This window comes from Notothenia rossii, assembly GCF_949606895.1.
Source record: "Notothenia rossii genome assembly, chromosome: 7".
Lineage (NCBI taxonomy): Eukaryota > Metazoa > Chordata > Actinopteri > Perciformes > Nototheniidae > Notothenia > Notothenia rossii.
This window is the reverse complement of record NC_136905.1, coordinates 14124347-14141283: the sequence shown is the minus strand read 5'-3', so window position 1 is coordinate 14141283 and position 16937 is coordinate 14124347. Positions and strand designations below refer to the sequence as shown.

At 41.7% G+C, this 16937-nt stretch overlaps 1 protein-coding gene across 1 annotated transcript in view; it reads right to left on the bottom strand.

Annotated features, from left to right (window-relative positions):
• The window catches only part of gabbr1a (gamma-aminobutyric acid (GABA) B receptor, 1a), a 69956-nt gene that overhangs the window by 30696 nt on the left and 22323 nt on the right, over positions 1–16937 (bottom strand). The window contains exons 8-12 of the mRNA XM_079692354.1: positions 11512–11646; positions 5708–5878; positions 3642–3743; positions 3299–3364; positions 2881–3072 (exon numbers count right to left, since the gene is read on the bottom strand). Of these exons, the coding sequence (XP_079548480.1) occupies positions 2881–3072; positions 3299–3364; positions 3642–3743; positions 5708–5878; positions 11512–11646 (666 nt within the window). The remainder of the gene's footprint in view (positions 1–2880; positions 3073–3298; positions 3365–3641; positions 3744–5707; positions 5879–11511; positions 11647–16937) is intronic.

Below are 16937 nucleotides of genomic sequence, written 5' to 3'. Positions count from 1 at the left end.
TGTTGAACATTAGCAAGTGTGGTTATGAGAAAGAGAAAGAAAGAGAGAATAAAATACAGTGAGAAAGGAATGAGAGTGTGTGTGTGTGTGTGTGTGTGTGTGTGTGTGTGTGTGTGTGTGTGTGTGTGTGTGTGTGTGTGTGTGTGTGTGTGTGTGTGTGTGTGTGTGTGTGTGGCCTAGCATTACTATACTTGTGGGGACCTAAATCTGTTTACACAGTCACGTGTGGGGACTCGCTTCCCTTATGGGGACAAATTGGAGGTCCCCATAAGGGGAATCATTCATTTTAGGGTGAAGACTTGGTTAGGTTTAGGGTTAGGGTTAGGGTTAGGGTTAGGGTAAGGTTAAGGGTTAGGGTTAGGGTTAGGCATGTGGTGGTTATGGTTAAGGTTAGGATAAGTCTCCAGGAAATGGTTAGGGTTAAGGTTAGGGTGTGTGTGTGTGTGTGTGTGTGTGTGTGTGTGTGTGTGTGTGTGTGTGTGTGTGTGTGTGTGTGTGTGTGTGTGTGTGTGTGTGTGTGTGTGTGTGTGTGTGTGTGTGTGTGTGTGTGTGTGTGTGTGTGTGTGTGTGTGTGTGTGTGTCAATGAGTATGAAGTCAGTGGTAACAAAGCTGTGCAGTGTGTGTACGTTTTATTTGACTGTGATTAAATGCTACTAATGCTCAAGACCATCAGCTGACTGTGAAGGAGCTGGTTAGTTCCGAAGATAACAATTCCAAACACCTCCAAAGTTTTTGCAGCAGTTTAGTTTAGTTATTTAAATGTAAGCCTAACACCCCAACATTTGGGTGGAATTGAGAATAAAGAAATTCAGTCATTGTGTTCCTTTCGTACATTTAAACATTTTTTTGTAATTAGTACAATTGAGAGTTCTCTCCCGCTAAAAGCAGGGTTACATGACGGGAGATTACAGCTACAAGTCATCCAGACGTCCCTGTGGATTTTCTGAGGCCAATTAGGGCCCACACAGCCCCAATTCACGTATGTCAAATTCATCTCATTGAAATTCCACCTTGGCATTTGGCATTTAAATCTGCCACTACCTACTGAAAACTAGCTGACAATGTGCTATTGCAAAACCCGCAATGCTGGAACACCGGCTCCACCTGAATGCTCTATCTAAAAGAAAAATGCCAATTTCGAACCTGGAAATTGAATTTGAATAGATTGACTATGAGTTCAGGCTGTAATTCTTATCACCCGCCGAGCAGCACGTCAACAGCAGAATCAGCAGGTAGCGGCAGGTGCTGTATGAATATAAACAACAGCTGCTGATGGAGTGCGAGAGAGAAAAAGGAGGGGTATTGGGAGAGATGGGGGGGGGGGGTGTTGATGGGAAAGGTGGGAATGATAAGGAGAACTGAAAGGAAAGGTGGGTAAACAAGAAGAATAAAAAAGATGATCCACCGTAGACCAGCAGAGTCAGAGAAGGTCGAACAATGGGGGAGACAGAGAGACGCAGAGGCAGTTTAAGAGGATTAGAGGAGGCGAACAGAGAAGAGCGACGGGCAAAAGAGAAGCAAAGGGCGACTGCCTGAGAGGTACAAATATAAAGAAAGATGTTCAGAAGGAGTGTGACAGCATTAAACATCTATTTTCTACCTCTTATGAAACATAACATTAATTCCTGTCACGCGCAGTTCACTGTAGCTAGGGAGAAAAATAAACATCTCATAGGAATTGATCCTTTTACATGAATGGCTGAACACTTTTGTTAGGGATACGGATAAGAAGAACTGAATAGTTAGAAAGAGAACTGAGTTCATTATAATGAACAGATAAAAAGAGCTCAAAGACAATTAACAGAAAATCCAATAAGGAAGACATCACAGTGTGTAAGTGACTGACAAGCGACCTCTGGACATTACAGTGCAGGAAAACTGAGAGAAGTGGGAAGATATATTATTTTACACAATTTTAGAGCTTATTATTTATTTGTATTTGGTTTTGTCTTTATTCTCAATATAAAACAAGACTATGAGTGTTTGTTAGCAGCTCTTTGAGACTTGACTTGGTGCAGCAGAGCTTAAACTAGATATCAGCACGCAAACATGCTAATTATAAACTTGTTTTTCTGGTATTGCAAAGTGACATTTGCAAATACTTTTGACTTAGAGGTACACAATTAGTACTGTATCTGCACTTAATCCCTGTTTTTTCTTTACACCTTTTGGTGATAATTAGCGTGAAGCAAAGTGTTTCGTTTCTCAGGATCGAAGTACTCCATTATAATATGTAAATGGTAAATGAAACATTGTTTTCCTCACCTGTCACTGTTGCAGGTCACTGAACATTTCTACCGGCCACAAAAAAAAATTGTCAGCCACTTCTGAAATCTATGTATGAGTCAGTGGAAGATATATGGTATATATGTAACATTAATCCGTGATTAATTTAGGTTGACCCAAATGTTTACAGCCACATTTACCCTGCAGGTAATCTGGCAGGTGCTATTTTTATTCCCTGTTAGTGGTATTGCGCTTCAAAAGGATTTAAGGATGTTCTTGCAATATTTACTTCCATAATTTTACTTCTTATATTTATTTTGGTTTCTGATAGCTGTCTTTAACGATTGTTCCTTAGGTTGTCTGATATGTTGTATTTGCATTTTCATGTATTTGTACCTTGGGAAATACTATTAAGAACTTAATTTCCCATGTGTACAGGTGTGCTCTATTTGATGTCGGTATAATCTGATAAAACAATGGCATTGTACTTAACTACCTTATGTATTTTGCATTGTGATGGAGATCATTATCAATTAGTTTACTCAATTTCAAAAATACAATATATTATTGTCAATTACAGGAATGAATAAATATCTCCTTTAGTAAAAATAGAATAGTAGAGGGTGAGATGAAAGTGTTTTGGGAGTTCCCACCATGTTGGAGACGCCGCGGACCGTCTCAGGATTCAGCATGACAATCTCGGTGGTCACGTGACCCTCCACGGCCTCCGTCATGTTCTCCACAGTACAGTCGATCGCTGGGTCTTTGATCTTGAACCAATTGTCTGCGTACCAGCCTATCAAGAACCACACAACCTTCTTCCCATAGAGCTTCTCCTTGAACACCTGCAGCAGGGAGAGAGGGAGCCAGATACGAAGGGAGGATGAAAGGGTGGAAATGATAAATAAGCATGAGGAGAATTATTCCCAGAGATGTATTGAGGGACATTGCCAAACAAGGAAATACAGTCAGACACTCAAACAGCTCATTACAGTGCTCAATTTCAGCTAATAGCCCGCCAGGTTAAGTCTATTGGGATCAATTGAGCAGGAATAAAAAAAACATACTAACCTCACAGAACACCTTCCTGGCTTCGGTCTCATAAAAGAGCCCCACAATGATCCTTGCATCTTGGCGCTGCGTCAAAACATGAAAACAAAACATTGCTTAGTTACACTAGCAGAATATAGCTTCACTACAGCACAGCTTGAAGTGGAAGCACAGCATGCCAAAGTTCCTGCTGCTTCTCAGGACTGCACGTACTGCTGTTCAGGAGTTGCTAATTAGCATGGTGCATTAATTTCCTCTATCAAATCGCCTCTATGCTAATGGTATCGTGTGCAGCTGTGAGCCGGAGGAGGAAGGAGAGGGGGAGAAACGACCAGCAGCTGAGGTGAATTTTTAATCAAAGCACCTTGAGGTTTTTGACAGCGACAGCCGGGTCGGTGAGGAAACTCTGACGAACGCTGATCTCGATGCCTGCCTCCTTCGTCCTTTGCTCCAGATCGTCCAGAGTCTGCCAGATGAAAGGGAAGGACAGAGGGAGACAGACAGGGAGAGGGGGGGAGAGAGGGGGAGGTTAGAAAGGCAGCTGAACCGAGACAGAGAGAGGTGCCGGGCTGAGATCATACCAAAAAAAGAAAAAGAAAAAAAGCAACCAAGTCCGAAGAGACTAAAAATAAAAATTCTGAAGTGTATATGAGAAATGTCAAGAGATGGATGGAGGGTGTGTATGATAAACAAGAGAGGCAGCATTGGAGGGAATAGATTTGAACACAAAGAACACAAGGTGAAAGCAGAAAAGAAGAATGTGAGAAGAAGGAGGAAAGAATGTGAGAGGAGGATCATTAACCTCCATTACAGGAACCAACCCAAGTGTCATGGTATCGACCACCGTGCCTGGGAGAGATGTATTGCTTGATCAATATTTCTCACAGCCAATACTCCGACAAATTACTTCAAAAATCCTCCTTCAATCGCCTGCAGAGATTGAAGGAATATCGCATAGCCTGAGAACACAACGGCTCTCATAAACAAACATAGAGAAGCTGGCAGGCAATAAGGCAACCTGACACTTTAGCAAAAATGATGGAGCCAAAGAAAGTGATACAAAAGCGAGGTGTAGGTATGAAGAGGTAACGTTGCAGTAGAGATGTAGAATGTGATGGAAGCTTCTGAAGCAATGGAGACGAAACTCAGAGAGACACGAGGAGAGCTGGAACTTGATGGCAAACACTGATGGTTTATTTAGAGTTGCGGCCGGAGAATTGACAAGTCGTGCGCCACGAGGTGACACAGCGGTTGCCAAACCAATTCTGAAGAACTCTTCTGTAGCTCGAACTTGTTCGGAGTGTAATAATCAACATTCCTCATCAGTGAGGCTAAAGCAATAGAGAGGCGAAGTCCCTCCCTTTCCGGGGGACCTCCATGGGACCTTATTTCGGAAAAATTATGTATTGAAGTCAATGGCGAGAGAAAGATTACCTTTCGATCCCGTTTGAATTGTGCCACGAATTACACACATGATGTTTGTCAATTTAAAAGATAATTTTGCAAGTCAAAAAAATAAAAATGTGTCGTAAAACTGTGAAGTAACACATTTGTTTGTGTGAAACGCTCAATGAACTACATCTCCCGTCTCACACCACACACCAAGACGGCTTTCACCACGTTGGCACATTTCACTTCTCTCTTTCAGAATGAGATGAAAAGTATTAAAAGAGGTGAAAATCACTCCAAGTCTGGGCATGTTGAGAGCTGTACATACACACAAGGGGAGTCAGTTGGTTCCGTAAGAGCCAGCATGCGGGACAGGGGTTCTGGGATTTCTAGTCTTTCTAGTTGCGTATTTTTCATAGTCTTTTATTTCAACAATTTTACGACAAACTGTGACTTTTTTTACATGGAAATGATTTTTTTAAGATTGACAAACATCATATGTGTAATTCGTGGCACAATTCAAACGGGATCGAAAGATAATCTTTCTCTCTCCATTGACTTCAATACATAATTTTTCCAAAATAGGGTCCAATGGGGCGGAAGTAGATGGGCGGGACTTCGCCACTCTATATGGACCCTGAGTCTAACTAGAGCTTGTCCATAGAAAATAATGTACGCCAGGAAACCTACCTTCCTGAACAATAAACTACCTCCTGGCAGCTTGTGCTCTGTCATAGACTAGCAACAACAATGCGCCCAAGCTGCCCCTCCTAAAGAGAGATAGCAGCAATACCCAAGGCCGTAGACCCAATCTGTGCTATTGTATTAGCTGTAAAGTGTCTCTACTGTAGGCTATTTTTATTATATGTACAGCACTTTGGCTCGACCAAAAATCGTTTATAAATGTGTTATATAAATAAAACTTGATTTGATTTGATTTGATTTATGCCATGGGAAAGGAGACAGTGAGAGAAGAAAACGATGAACTGCGTCAAAGGTTTAAATAATTATTCCCCAACATGGAATATAAAAGGTACTGACTGAGGTGAAGACTTCGGTGGTCTGCTGGATGGTGGCAATGCGGGTCCACTTCCACTTCTGGAAAAGCCGCACCCTGGTGGGGTTATGAAGGGTGGCCGACGGGTGTGTGCGGAAGAAGGTGGGGAAGCGCTGGCGGTTGGACAGGGCCGGTGAGCTGGAGCCATAGGACAGCTGGAAACAGACAGGAATAGAATAAGAAGCAAACAGTGACTCAGGCAGGAGGGATATAGAAGTCTAGGGGGGGAAAAAATACTTCTGAAGGGTCATTCTAGGCATCGGTACTAAACAGACTTCAATCCAAATGTATTCAAATCTGGACGTCCTTGTTCCTCGCCTGTACACAGTGTTCTTTGAAGGCGAACGGTTCAAACAGAAAACAACACAGAGGAAAGCCAGCATAGAGACAGAGAATCAGGGAGACAATCCCCGTTCCCATTTTTCATTTTCATCCCCAACCGCTCCATCCTTTCAGCTCCCCTCCGGCTTATCAGGTATGGTGATAAACACTGTAATTTCAATAAGAAATAAAACACTTCCTGCTGGGTTTTGCATGCCTACATTGCCATGAAATTGTGATGACACATTCTGCCATTAGAAACAGAACAAATAAAAGAAGGATCTAATTATTGTTGTTGCAAACAGTAGCACGATTGATCATCTGTTTCTTTCATTTGGACCCACATCCTTTTAATTCCCACAAGACGCATACAGCTAAGATGTGTGTGGGATGAGGGATGATGAAAATGAAGACACAAACAGGGAGAAGGCTTGTTCTTCTAACAATTCGTTTCATAGTGACAACTGGAGATGAAATCCTCATCCTTTAAAACAGAACGCTGGAGTTTAGGGAGCCATTACAGAGAGTACAGCCTCCTCTCCAGGTGTCATATCAGCCCCATTACCCACAAAGCCCTGGGATGTTCACCAATGGGAGCGAGAGGGGGCTTGACGTTAGATGACAAATGTCATGTCAAAGGTCGATCACAATTATTAATTCCTGTGGGAAGAGAGGTAGACGGAGGCATCGATACAATGGGAGGTCAAATATAGAGGAAGTGACAGCTGATCTGGGCACAGCATCAAACGGTCTTCTTTGTCTGACATATGCTCAGTAATAAATACGAAAGGGGCTTATAACATACTTGAGAATACGCAGGGAGGTTAATTTTGAAGGTTATTTTTTATATTTTAGTTACACAAAACGATCAAAACCAGCAATGAATTGATGCTATTAACAAGTATTTCCTGAGTAGAAAAAAATCTTCATCGGTTATTTCCCCGTGCTATAGTTTTGCAATAGATAATATGTCAACAAAGGAAAACTAACGCTTTGAAGATGTCATGGATGCACCGTAGAAAAGTGTCTTTTCACTGGTTGCACATGGAGCACGTACAGGGTTGTGTGAGACACTGACACTGCTTTGGACATTCTGTTGGATTGTTCATTCAGTCTGTGGAGGAAGCACAGTTGGCTGTGAGCCAGCACATAAATAAGGTTAATTATAAAGGGTATTTTTCACCAAGTTTCTGTAATATGGGTAGGTTAACTTCTACAGCGTATTTAATTTTGTCTTAATGAACATTATTCAATTTCATATTCTGTTCTTGTACATATCATATTCTATTTACATGTATATAGACTTCTTGCACAATTTTTTTGCATTTTATTATATGTTGCATTGTTGGAGGAGCTCATGTCAGAAGACTTTCATTGCCATTTCTACACTGTAGCTGTGTGCATAAGACAATAAAACCTTTGAATCTTGAATCTACAGACTGCAGTAATCTAAGTAAGGGACCGATTTGCAGAGGAATTGCCAGCTGGTGCTAGCAAAATAAATGGTAAAAGGCAGATCAATTTTAACAAAAAGAAATACATAAATATTGAGATTTTGACCCATTTCTGTGCACACCTAGCGTGAACAAAATAAATAGGTGACTGGCCTATTTTTATGCCTGTAGAGCAGATCTGGGTGGCGCATTAGCACCACTCACGCACTGCTCTCACGCATGGTGTAGCCAGCTTCATTGATTATAGTGGAAGCGTAGTGTTGCAGCGGCCCATTTGCGAATGGTCAGCATATGTTACGTGTTTCCTGCAGGCTGCCTGTGAGAGAGGAGATGTCAGGGAAGGTGAAACCAGGAAGGAAGGAAGGAAGACTGGGAAGAACATGAGATGATCCGGCAAATGACTGGGCAAGAAGGAGGATAATGAGGTTATACAGTATGGAAGAGCTGACTGGCGGGATCTCGTAGAGGGCAGGTGGGCAACGAGAGGAATCTAACATGAAAGGGCGGTAATGGCAAAAAAACAGAAACAGGGAGAAAATTGTCCAAAAACAAAAGTATCCATGTGACAGCTGCATTGTTGTCTAAAAACACATTATCAATGGGACACACCACTGCACTGGGTGACGTGCTCACAGCCATTGTAGTTTATTTTGAGTCTATCCCACACACACACACACGCACGTACACACACACACACACACACACTCACACACACACACACACACACACACACACACACACACACACACACACACACACACACTCACACCCCATTGTTTTGCTGTAAATAATCTTTAGCACCATAGATGGATTTACTCAGAGCATGTAGATGGAACTTTGCTTAGTATTTTACTGCCACCATAACAGCTCTGTGAGGCTGCACATAGCATGCTAAAATGATAAGAATTACAATAGTTATAGTTTAGCAATATACTATATATACTCTAAACCATTTACAGAGTAGAGGTACCCTCAAAAATGACTATAATTAAATGAAAATAGAAAAATGTCCATGAGTACCAAGCACACTGCTATGGTAACAATGTATAACTCGAATCAAATTAGTAGTCAAGCATAGTGTTAACCATTTCAGTTTCCTGCTTCCTATAGAGTAAATGATTGAATGTCTATTAAAGGTTTGTAATGAAAGATTGAACAAGAGGTTGATTTTTGACACAGTGATTGTTTGGCATTATAAATGGAATCGTTCAATGTGGTAAGCGCCACAATTGAAATCGCAATCAACTCGATTGTAAATGGAGGCACAGATCTCAGAGGCTAATATCAAAAACCAAATAAAAAAATGAATGTGTAATTTGGGTTACATTCTGCAACAAAGCATTTCAAGTAAACCATTTGACATCTTAGAAAATCTGAGGTGCCTTTTTTCGCTCTGCCTTTTATAGTTTGTCCAATCTTGTTTTTCAAAAGGCTTGTATTAGCAGCGAACCTGTAGATTTGAATAACTTTATGTCAAAAACTCCTTTTTACCAACATACAAAGAGCTGCGCGCATTTTTCCCCCGTGTTAACACTCAAATAAAACTTTACCAGACACAACAACGGTGACAAAAATATAACGGAGCAAAAGCTTCTGCAGCAGAAGTAGACGGATGTTAGCAGCACTCTGCAACTGAAAAAGTTCCCCATTGAAGCTTCGCAAAAAACGACAAACGATATCTCTTGATTCTCAGCGTTCTCCAGTAGCCTTGTACATCAATGGCTTACATTGCTTTTATAAAAAGATCAAATTAACAGTTTCCCAAGAGAAGCCGATTGACAGCCACTTCTTGATCAGCGTCCAGAAACGGAGGTTGCTTTTGCCTCCCCAGCGCCCTGATGAGGCTGTTTGACATGCAAGGAAGCTTCTGCAGGCAGGCAGCGTACCAAAAATAATTGAGTGTGGCGGTTAGGAGGTTGTGCCAGTGGTGGCGTGTAGTAAAGAGAGACGAATCCCTTTGTGTGTGGGGAGAATCGACTGCTCGAGTTGACGGAACGAGGCGGAAATGAAGAGCGGGAGAGAAAAGAAGGCAGACATGGAAAGGAGGAAGGAAGGAAAGAGAGAAGGAAAAAGGATCTGTTATAATAGAGAAGGCCAGCTCCAGGCAGCTGACGGAAAGACAGGGACAAGAAGGAGGCAAGATGTGGAAAAGAATTGTTAATGACGAGGAAAGAAAGGGTGACAACGAGAACAGAAACCAGAAAGAGGGGCAGATGCCAACCACTACAACTGATTGTTCCCGATGACTAATTTCTAGATGAAACTTCAATTATAGGACAAAGCTAATAAGCAGAGCACTGTGAGTGACAGAGAGGCAGATCAAGAGAAGACAGAGAATGAGATCAACTAAATAAAATAAGTGGCGTAAAGGCATAAAAAGCAGCAGTGTTTGAAAAAATGACGGCAGCAGAAGACATCTCTTGCTGATCTGGGATGTGTTTGTATTTATTATAAATGAATTATTATGCAGCATGTGGTGTCAAACAATATGCTTTGTCCTGAATGTGGTGCTGCTGTCAGTGCAGTATTGTGGAGCTGCCGTGTAAAGTGTCATCGCTGATTGATTTAAAGTGCAGTGTGAAATACTTCAAAATCAATAAACAACTACAGCATTGATTTGGGGAACCTAATGATCACATGTACAAGGGATCATGATTTAGATGCATGTCTGCTCTCAACCATCTCTTAAATACATTGTATATTGCACAAAAAAGACTACTTTTAAACAGAAGGACAAGCCAACATAGTTAAAGATTTAGATGTCACGTTTTGTTTGTCATTAGTTGAAATGCTTCTCTAGAGGACTTTAGTCAAGGACAGCACAGAGACAAGGACATGGGATGAGAAGCAACGTTGTCTTCTTAGCTGTTTGTTAGTAATCTCGCTCTTGATCCCTGCGGAGGCTCAGTGCCGTTATTTAAGTTGCTTTGGACCAAAGAGTCTAAATGTGTGCATTCATCCAGAGCTACCATGCAGGATGTTGTCATGTTTATGTGTTCAGGTTTTGACACATCACTCTTTTTCAACCTCAAACTAAATACAGTGGAGGTGAAGCAACCGACCTTGCTGCGACAAGCCTGTCATTGTCAATTTTCTGCTAAAGAAATAGTCCCTATGAAAACTGTTGACAGTGAGCTCTGTGGATTTTCCAGAGCAACAGGGATACTGGAAAAAGACGTTGCGGCAGATTTTTTTTTAAATGTCATTTCTCAATGCTGTAAATGCCACGAACAAAATTCCGTTCACAGGTATTGTTGTCGGTGTAGCGGCTGACATCTCTAATGGATATCTCAGAAACTGAACCCACTAAACCAAAACTATCTGCATAATTGGATCCCACCAGAGGTAATTGAGAAAATGGGTCTTCTTCCTTTGCAGTCAAAGTGAGCAGACGCTTTAAACTGATGCATTTTTTGGCAATGGTTTAAAGCGGTGCAGATGGGTTGAAAACGTTTTTTTCCATACTTGGCAATGAAACCCCCCGCCCCTACATAGCCTATATTTAACTGAAACGTTGACTTTACTTAAGTGTATTATATAGACAGATGTCACATAACGGTATTATGTTAGTTGAAAGCAATAATATTAAGTTGAATGTTGTATTTAAACTCTGCCAGTTATGTGAAATCTGTTGACATAATACATTTAATTAAAGTCAACGTTTCAGTTTTTTCAGTGGAGGTGCCACGAAAAGTATGCCGAATACGCTAGTGGGAATTCCTGTTTGCAATGTACTCATGTGTACACGGACAACTATCACTGGAGTACTTTAATAGTGGGGAAACTTGCAAATGTTCTGGAGTTATGAGGGCCATCTGCTTTCTGTGATATTTAATTGGATTAAAAGATATTTGTTGAGATATATTTATAAGCCATGAGAAGGAACACACATGTTGGAGTTGCAGGTCACGTCTTTCCCAAAACCCCCCCGCCTTCACAAATTGAAAATATCAGGGGATGGTGAAAATGTGCAGAAAGTGTGCACTTAGGTACAAACAGTGAAGGACACTCACCACTATGAGGTTCCACATGCGAGCAGCCTCGGCCACCAGCGTGGAGACGCCGCTGCAGCCGGGCATCAGCACGATCTTGATGGGCTCGGTGTACAGAAGGTCATACAGCAACTTGGTGGCTTCTCCTGGGTCACACTGGAAGGACAAAGTGACAGAGTGTTAAATGGACGGACGGATGAACAGACGGGATGGGCGGATCGATACAAAAGGATGAGAAATTACAGGAGGTGATCGAAAGAGGGAGAGAAAAAGGGGGGGGGGTCAGAGCGAGGGAAATGGGTCAGATAAGGGCTAGAGAAACAGATGGAATGAGAGCAGAGGGTTTGGAGCAAATGAGGAATGGATTGTGGGGGGTGGGGGCTGTTAACAGAAAGAAGAAAATAGGGGAGAGTAGATCAAGTCAAGGGAAATGACATAGAAGTAGCAGGAAGCGACTAAAAGGCCAATGTGATAGGAAAAGACAGATAAAAAGGCAAAACAAAGTATGAGTAAGGGAAATGAAAATAAAACAGACAAGGTTGAGATCAAGCAAAGGCAAATGGCACGCCAAAAAAAGCAGAGAGCAGCAAACAAACATTATGCAAATGTGAAGGGAAAAGATAAGCTGAAGGAAGAAATGAAAAAAGTTCACAGAGTTCACGAGAGCCAGTATGTATCATGGAAACACAACAGGCTGCTCCATGATCAAAACAGAAGAGGCAGGCCGGAGCCAGACAGAAGAGAGCCGAGGAGCACCCCAGCAGCACATCACAAGTCATTACAAGCCTCCAATAAAGTCATTTACAGCGCGTCGAGGTGGCGAGAGTGCGGCTGAAATGATCCATCACAGCTCTGCCGGCCAGATTACCGACAGGCCGTCACCGCCGCAACGCTCATCAGAGTCACTGATAAACTGGCCTGACACATCTAATGATTCACCATGGAAGAGAAGATGTGGCTCGCAAACACAAACACGCACATGGTCAGAAATACACTCCAGATGAGTGTCACAAACAATCGGACCGCGGCCGATGATGGCGGCGACCAATATGGCTCCTAATTGGGGTGTTTGTCTGAGCGTCTGAATGGTCTCTGTGAAGAGGTAATCACCAGCAGGGAATGTGGGGAATAGCTGCCCTTCTTATTGATTGATGTGTTTTCCATTCATTCTAGATTGGGTTGAATTATAGGGGTGTCATGTCATCGCGGAGAAAAGTGAGGATGTTGTCATGCACATAGATAATTCAATCTGAACCCAATTAAAGGAGAGCTCTGACTGCTGACTTTCTACCCTTACGGTTTTCTTTATTAGTCTGAATCCAACTGGGAAATTCGGCTCAACATACTTTTATTTATAAGACCACATAAAGACCTTTAGGACATGTTTGTGTTAACTGTTCATGTCATCAGCGCGATCACTGTATCCTATAGAAAAGGTCACAGCATTTGTAACAGCTCCTGCATAGGCGCAGATTGAGCGGGAGCGAGCCCCCCCCCCCCCAGAGGGAGATAATACTGTGAGGGGACCATAGCAGGAGAAAAGGGCATCGCAGAGTTTTAAGTGTGAAGGGAACCTGCTTCCGTTCCTTTATTAATCCTTGACACTAAAGGTTGGTGGATTTCTCCCAGCAGAGTTATATCAAAGTGTGGAATTTAGCAACACCTTCTGCTGCCGTCTGCCCCTAATTAATAACTTTAAAAAACAAGAACTTTGCAAACCATCCACCAATGCGCCTTTATAAATAATTCCTTGCCATCTTTTACATTTCCTGAAAGGATATTTTGAAGCTTGCAGTTATTTGTGGCTACGTTTTATTTGATGGCACATAATTGCACATTGATTAGAGCCAGATTCGGTGTAAAGGGGGGGTGAGGCCGGTAAAAATGTCCTTACATGTCATTATAGCCTCAAGCACCACTTACTAGCTGACACCAGAGCAAGTATCATTGTCTTAAAAAAGCAGGGGATTAAGCATTGCTATTGAATAGTAAGACTCACGATGGATGGTTTCACAAAAAGATCAAAACCGAGCAGCAGAACCAGAGATATCTTTTAATAGAAGCATTCTTCTTTCTTGTCAAAACCTGGTGCCTACATTACCCACAATTCAACTCATCTAGTGACAGTTCAGTTGAGTTGCTGTGTTATGTTAGCCTAGTAGCAGCTATAGCCTCAAGCTTCAAGCAAAGATGAGGAGGGTGCAGCTCTTCATACCTTTCGATTTCAATTTGTAATATCAGTGGGGTTCCCTGAAAAGGACATTTAAAAGAACAGTGGACACACTTGAACGTTTTAGAAAAGAGCTTGAAGAACATCTCGAGTAAAAAATGTGTTAGGTCCCAGTTGTGTATTTCCAAAATGAAGAATGAATCTCAACTGTTTGATGGCAGGTAATGGAGAGAGATGTGGTTAGTTGGACAGAAAATGACAAATAATTAGATGAGTAGAAGAATTTTCTGTGAATGTTTTTACACCTTTTTAAAGATTTATTTTGTTATCACTTTAATGACAAAACAACTATTAACCTCTAACAGGAAACTAGTCATATGTAGAACTTAATGATCGGCAGTAATGTCAAAAGTTACATGAATGTGGTCAATAACAATATGTATCATTAGATAAGGTTCTCAAAAATACTCCAGTGCCGTCAAGCAGACAAAAGAGCGCCCCAAATGTTGAGCTAGATCGTTTGTTTTAACATAACGCCAACCACATATTTGTCTCTAAACAATTACGTACATGAATTTCCTTATTTGACGACATCAAATTATCTTAATATCGTCCTAAGGGGTTTTGGAGTGCATGTCTGTAAAATACTAATTCAGTGTGTCACCATGTGGGGCCGAGGGACTGCAGGTTCTCCTTCCGGCAATCAATCACTAGAGCAGCTGATTTCACAGATCCCTTCCTCCTCTTGGTACAATCAGCCTGTTCCTAATAAAAACAAATTGCTTTGTTAACTAATCATGTGATGCATAAAGCTTCTTTTTTTCATTTTAAATACTGTCTTTCCCGAAGGTTGTTTAAGGATGAGGTTGTGTTCACTGAACCTGCGGCTGAGAGCTGGCTGCATGCTGAGAAGAAGCTTGTTAGACTCGTTTTTTTTTTTTAAACTATACCCTGATGAGCTGTAATTCATCATCTACGCTGATTATCTTTGAATTATTTAATCATATCTGTTATTACCATCCAACCTCACAGGTTTTAATAACAACTTACTTGCTTCCTTTTTTTCCAAATTACTAGCTGCGTATATCATGTTTAGAAATTAGAATTAAATTAGAAAAGCACTTGGAGACTGCAGACATTTGCCACGGCCATGCTCTACCTCACAAGTGAACAATAATTAGTGTATCCATCCCATGGTTTGCATCCACTCCAGAATGTAATGGTTTTTTTCTTGGTCCATGCGTCACTCATCCACACTTTTATTATACCAGGCCAGTGATTTCTATGTAAGCATACTGACATACAGACCAACAAACAAACCCAATATGTAACCTCTCCAGTAAGGGTATTAAAGATGTGAATATTCTGACCTCTTAAAGGTAAGTTAAATACTTTCACCAAGAAAATGACCTTGTTGTTTAATTCATATTATTTTCTACATAGTATCAAAATTGGCAACCATGTATAATACTTAAATATCGATACAGGCAGGTCAATTAGACAAACCGCAACTAGTGGATTAACATCCTTAGATCACCTTCAATATTCACATATTCAATAAATCTACTGTCTTAAAGGTGGGGTAGGTAATTTTGGAGAAACCAGCTTGAGTGCGCTAGAATTAGAAAATACACCGGCGGAAAAAATCTGCCACTTCCTTACAGAGCCCCTCCTCCAACACACACATGACCAATGAGGGCACGAGATAAATTTGTGCACAGATGGAAGGCTGACAGGCAGGTAGGCCATCCAGTTATTTTAGCCGGGCCTAACCCTAACCATTTTATGTATTTTTTGTCAAAGCACTTAAGATATTCATTGCTATCGGAATGTTAAGAGCATTCCATGGAATATAACAAAAAGTGTATCTCGAGCCGGTTTCTCAAACTTACCTACCCCACCTTTAAGTACGATTGAACCTAAGGGACCAAATGTCCCTCAAATGCAAGATTATGAAAAAGGTATGTAAGGCATACAAAAGCAACAGCTTATGCTTGACTTTGTTGGTTCAAGGAATTGATTCAGTAGTTTGATCCCTCTCAGTTATAAATATCGAAGGCCTTTTCTTGGACACAACACAATCAGCCTCCATATCTGAACCTTTTAATCATTGAAGAGCATCTATAGCAGGCATCCTCAAAGTCCGGACTCCGGTCCGGATCCGGACCGAACCACAACTGACTCTGGACTCTGAGCAAATTATACTTTTCATATGTGTTATCTGCGAGACATCGCCACAACGCAACGAGTCAAAAATGTTCCGCTATGTCCACTACAAACAGCGCTCTGCATGTTCGACTGTTCCACTGTCTGTGAACGCATTGGTCCAATCACATTCAGCATCCAGTCAGCGTTTTTTCCCCCCACCAACAGTCTGCTCATCAGAGGCACAGTAGGGCGGGTCTTCGTGGAATGCGGGTGGGAAAAATGCGTGTGTTTAAAAAAAAAAGTCAGAGCGAGAGTTAACAGCTCATCTAGTTGCATCTGTACTGTAGCTAGTACCCTAGTTTCACCTACAGGGGTGGCATGGGGGGGCAACTGCTACCCTCAAAATAGGCCTTGCCACCCCAGTTGGCAGCTTTGTTTTGAAAGAAAAGTTGTGGCTCATCAGACATTTATGAGAGAAAGTCTCTAATGTCCGAGTGCAAGTGAATGCTGTGTGAAAATAGCTTGTAACCCTCCCCCGGACCTGGTGCAAGCTTTGAGATATGATTGGCGGTGATTTCATTTGAATGGTACGGCGCAAAACGAGAAGCATTCGGACCCAAGTACTGAAGGAATGAGGTATTTGCGGTCTACAATGACAGAGAAGAGACTGTCAGTGTGGCTGTACTCTGCATTGAATCAAAACGCACTAAAGCTTAGGATCTTAATACTTTTGTGAGGCGTTTTGCTGAACAACATGGTAATCGCGGCATTCAGCTGTAATAGACATGTCAACTTGATGCTCTGCTCACGGATGAGCCTACAAAACTGTTAAGATGAGGACCTTCTGTGTGTACATTTTATTTTTTCTTTGTGGGGGTCTGCCCCCAAAAAACTGTTTTAAGTCCTGAGAAAGTCAAATAAGACGGTGTGTAAAACTACACTTCCCACAGAAAGTAACCACTTTGATTGAACTAGGCCAGTAGGTAAAGACTTTCCACTGGATAACAACTGAAGTATAAAAGGATGCATGACTGAAGTGATGGAGACCATGTTTGAAGGCAAACAAAAAGAGGAAATAACAGGTCAAGCAAATCCCCCTCTCAGATTCCACAGCAACCAGAAGAACATA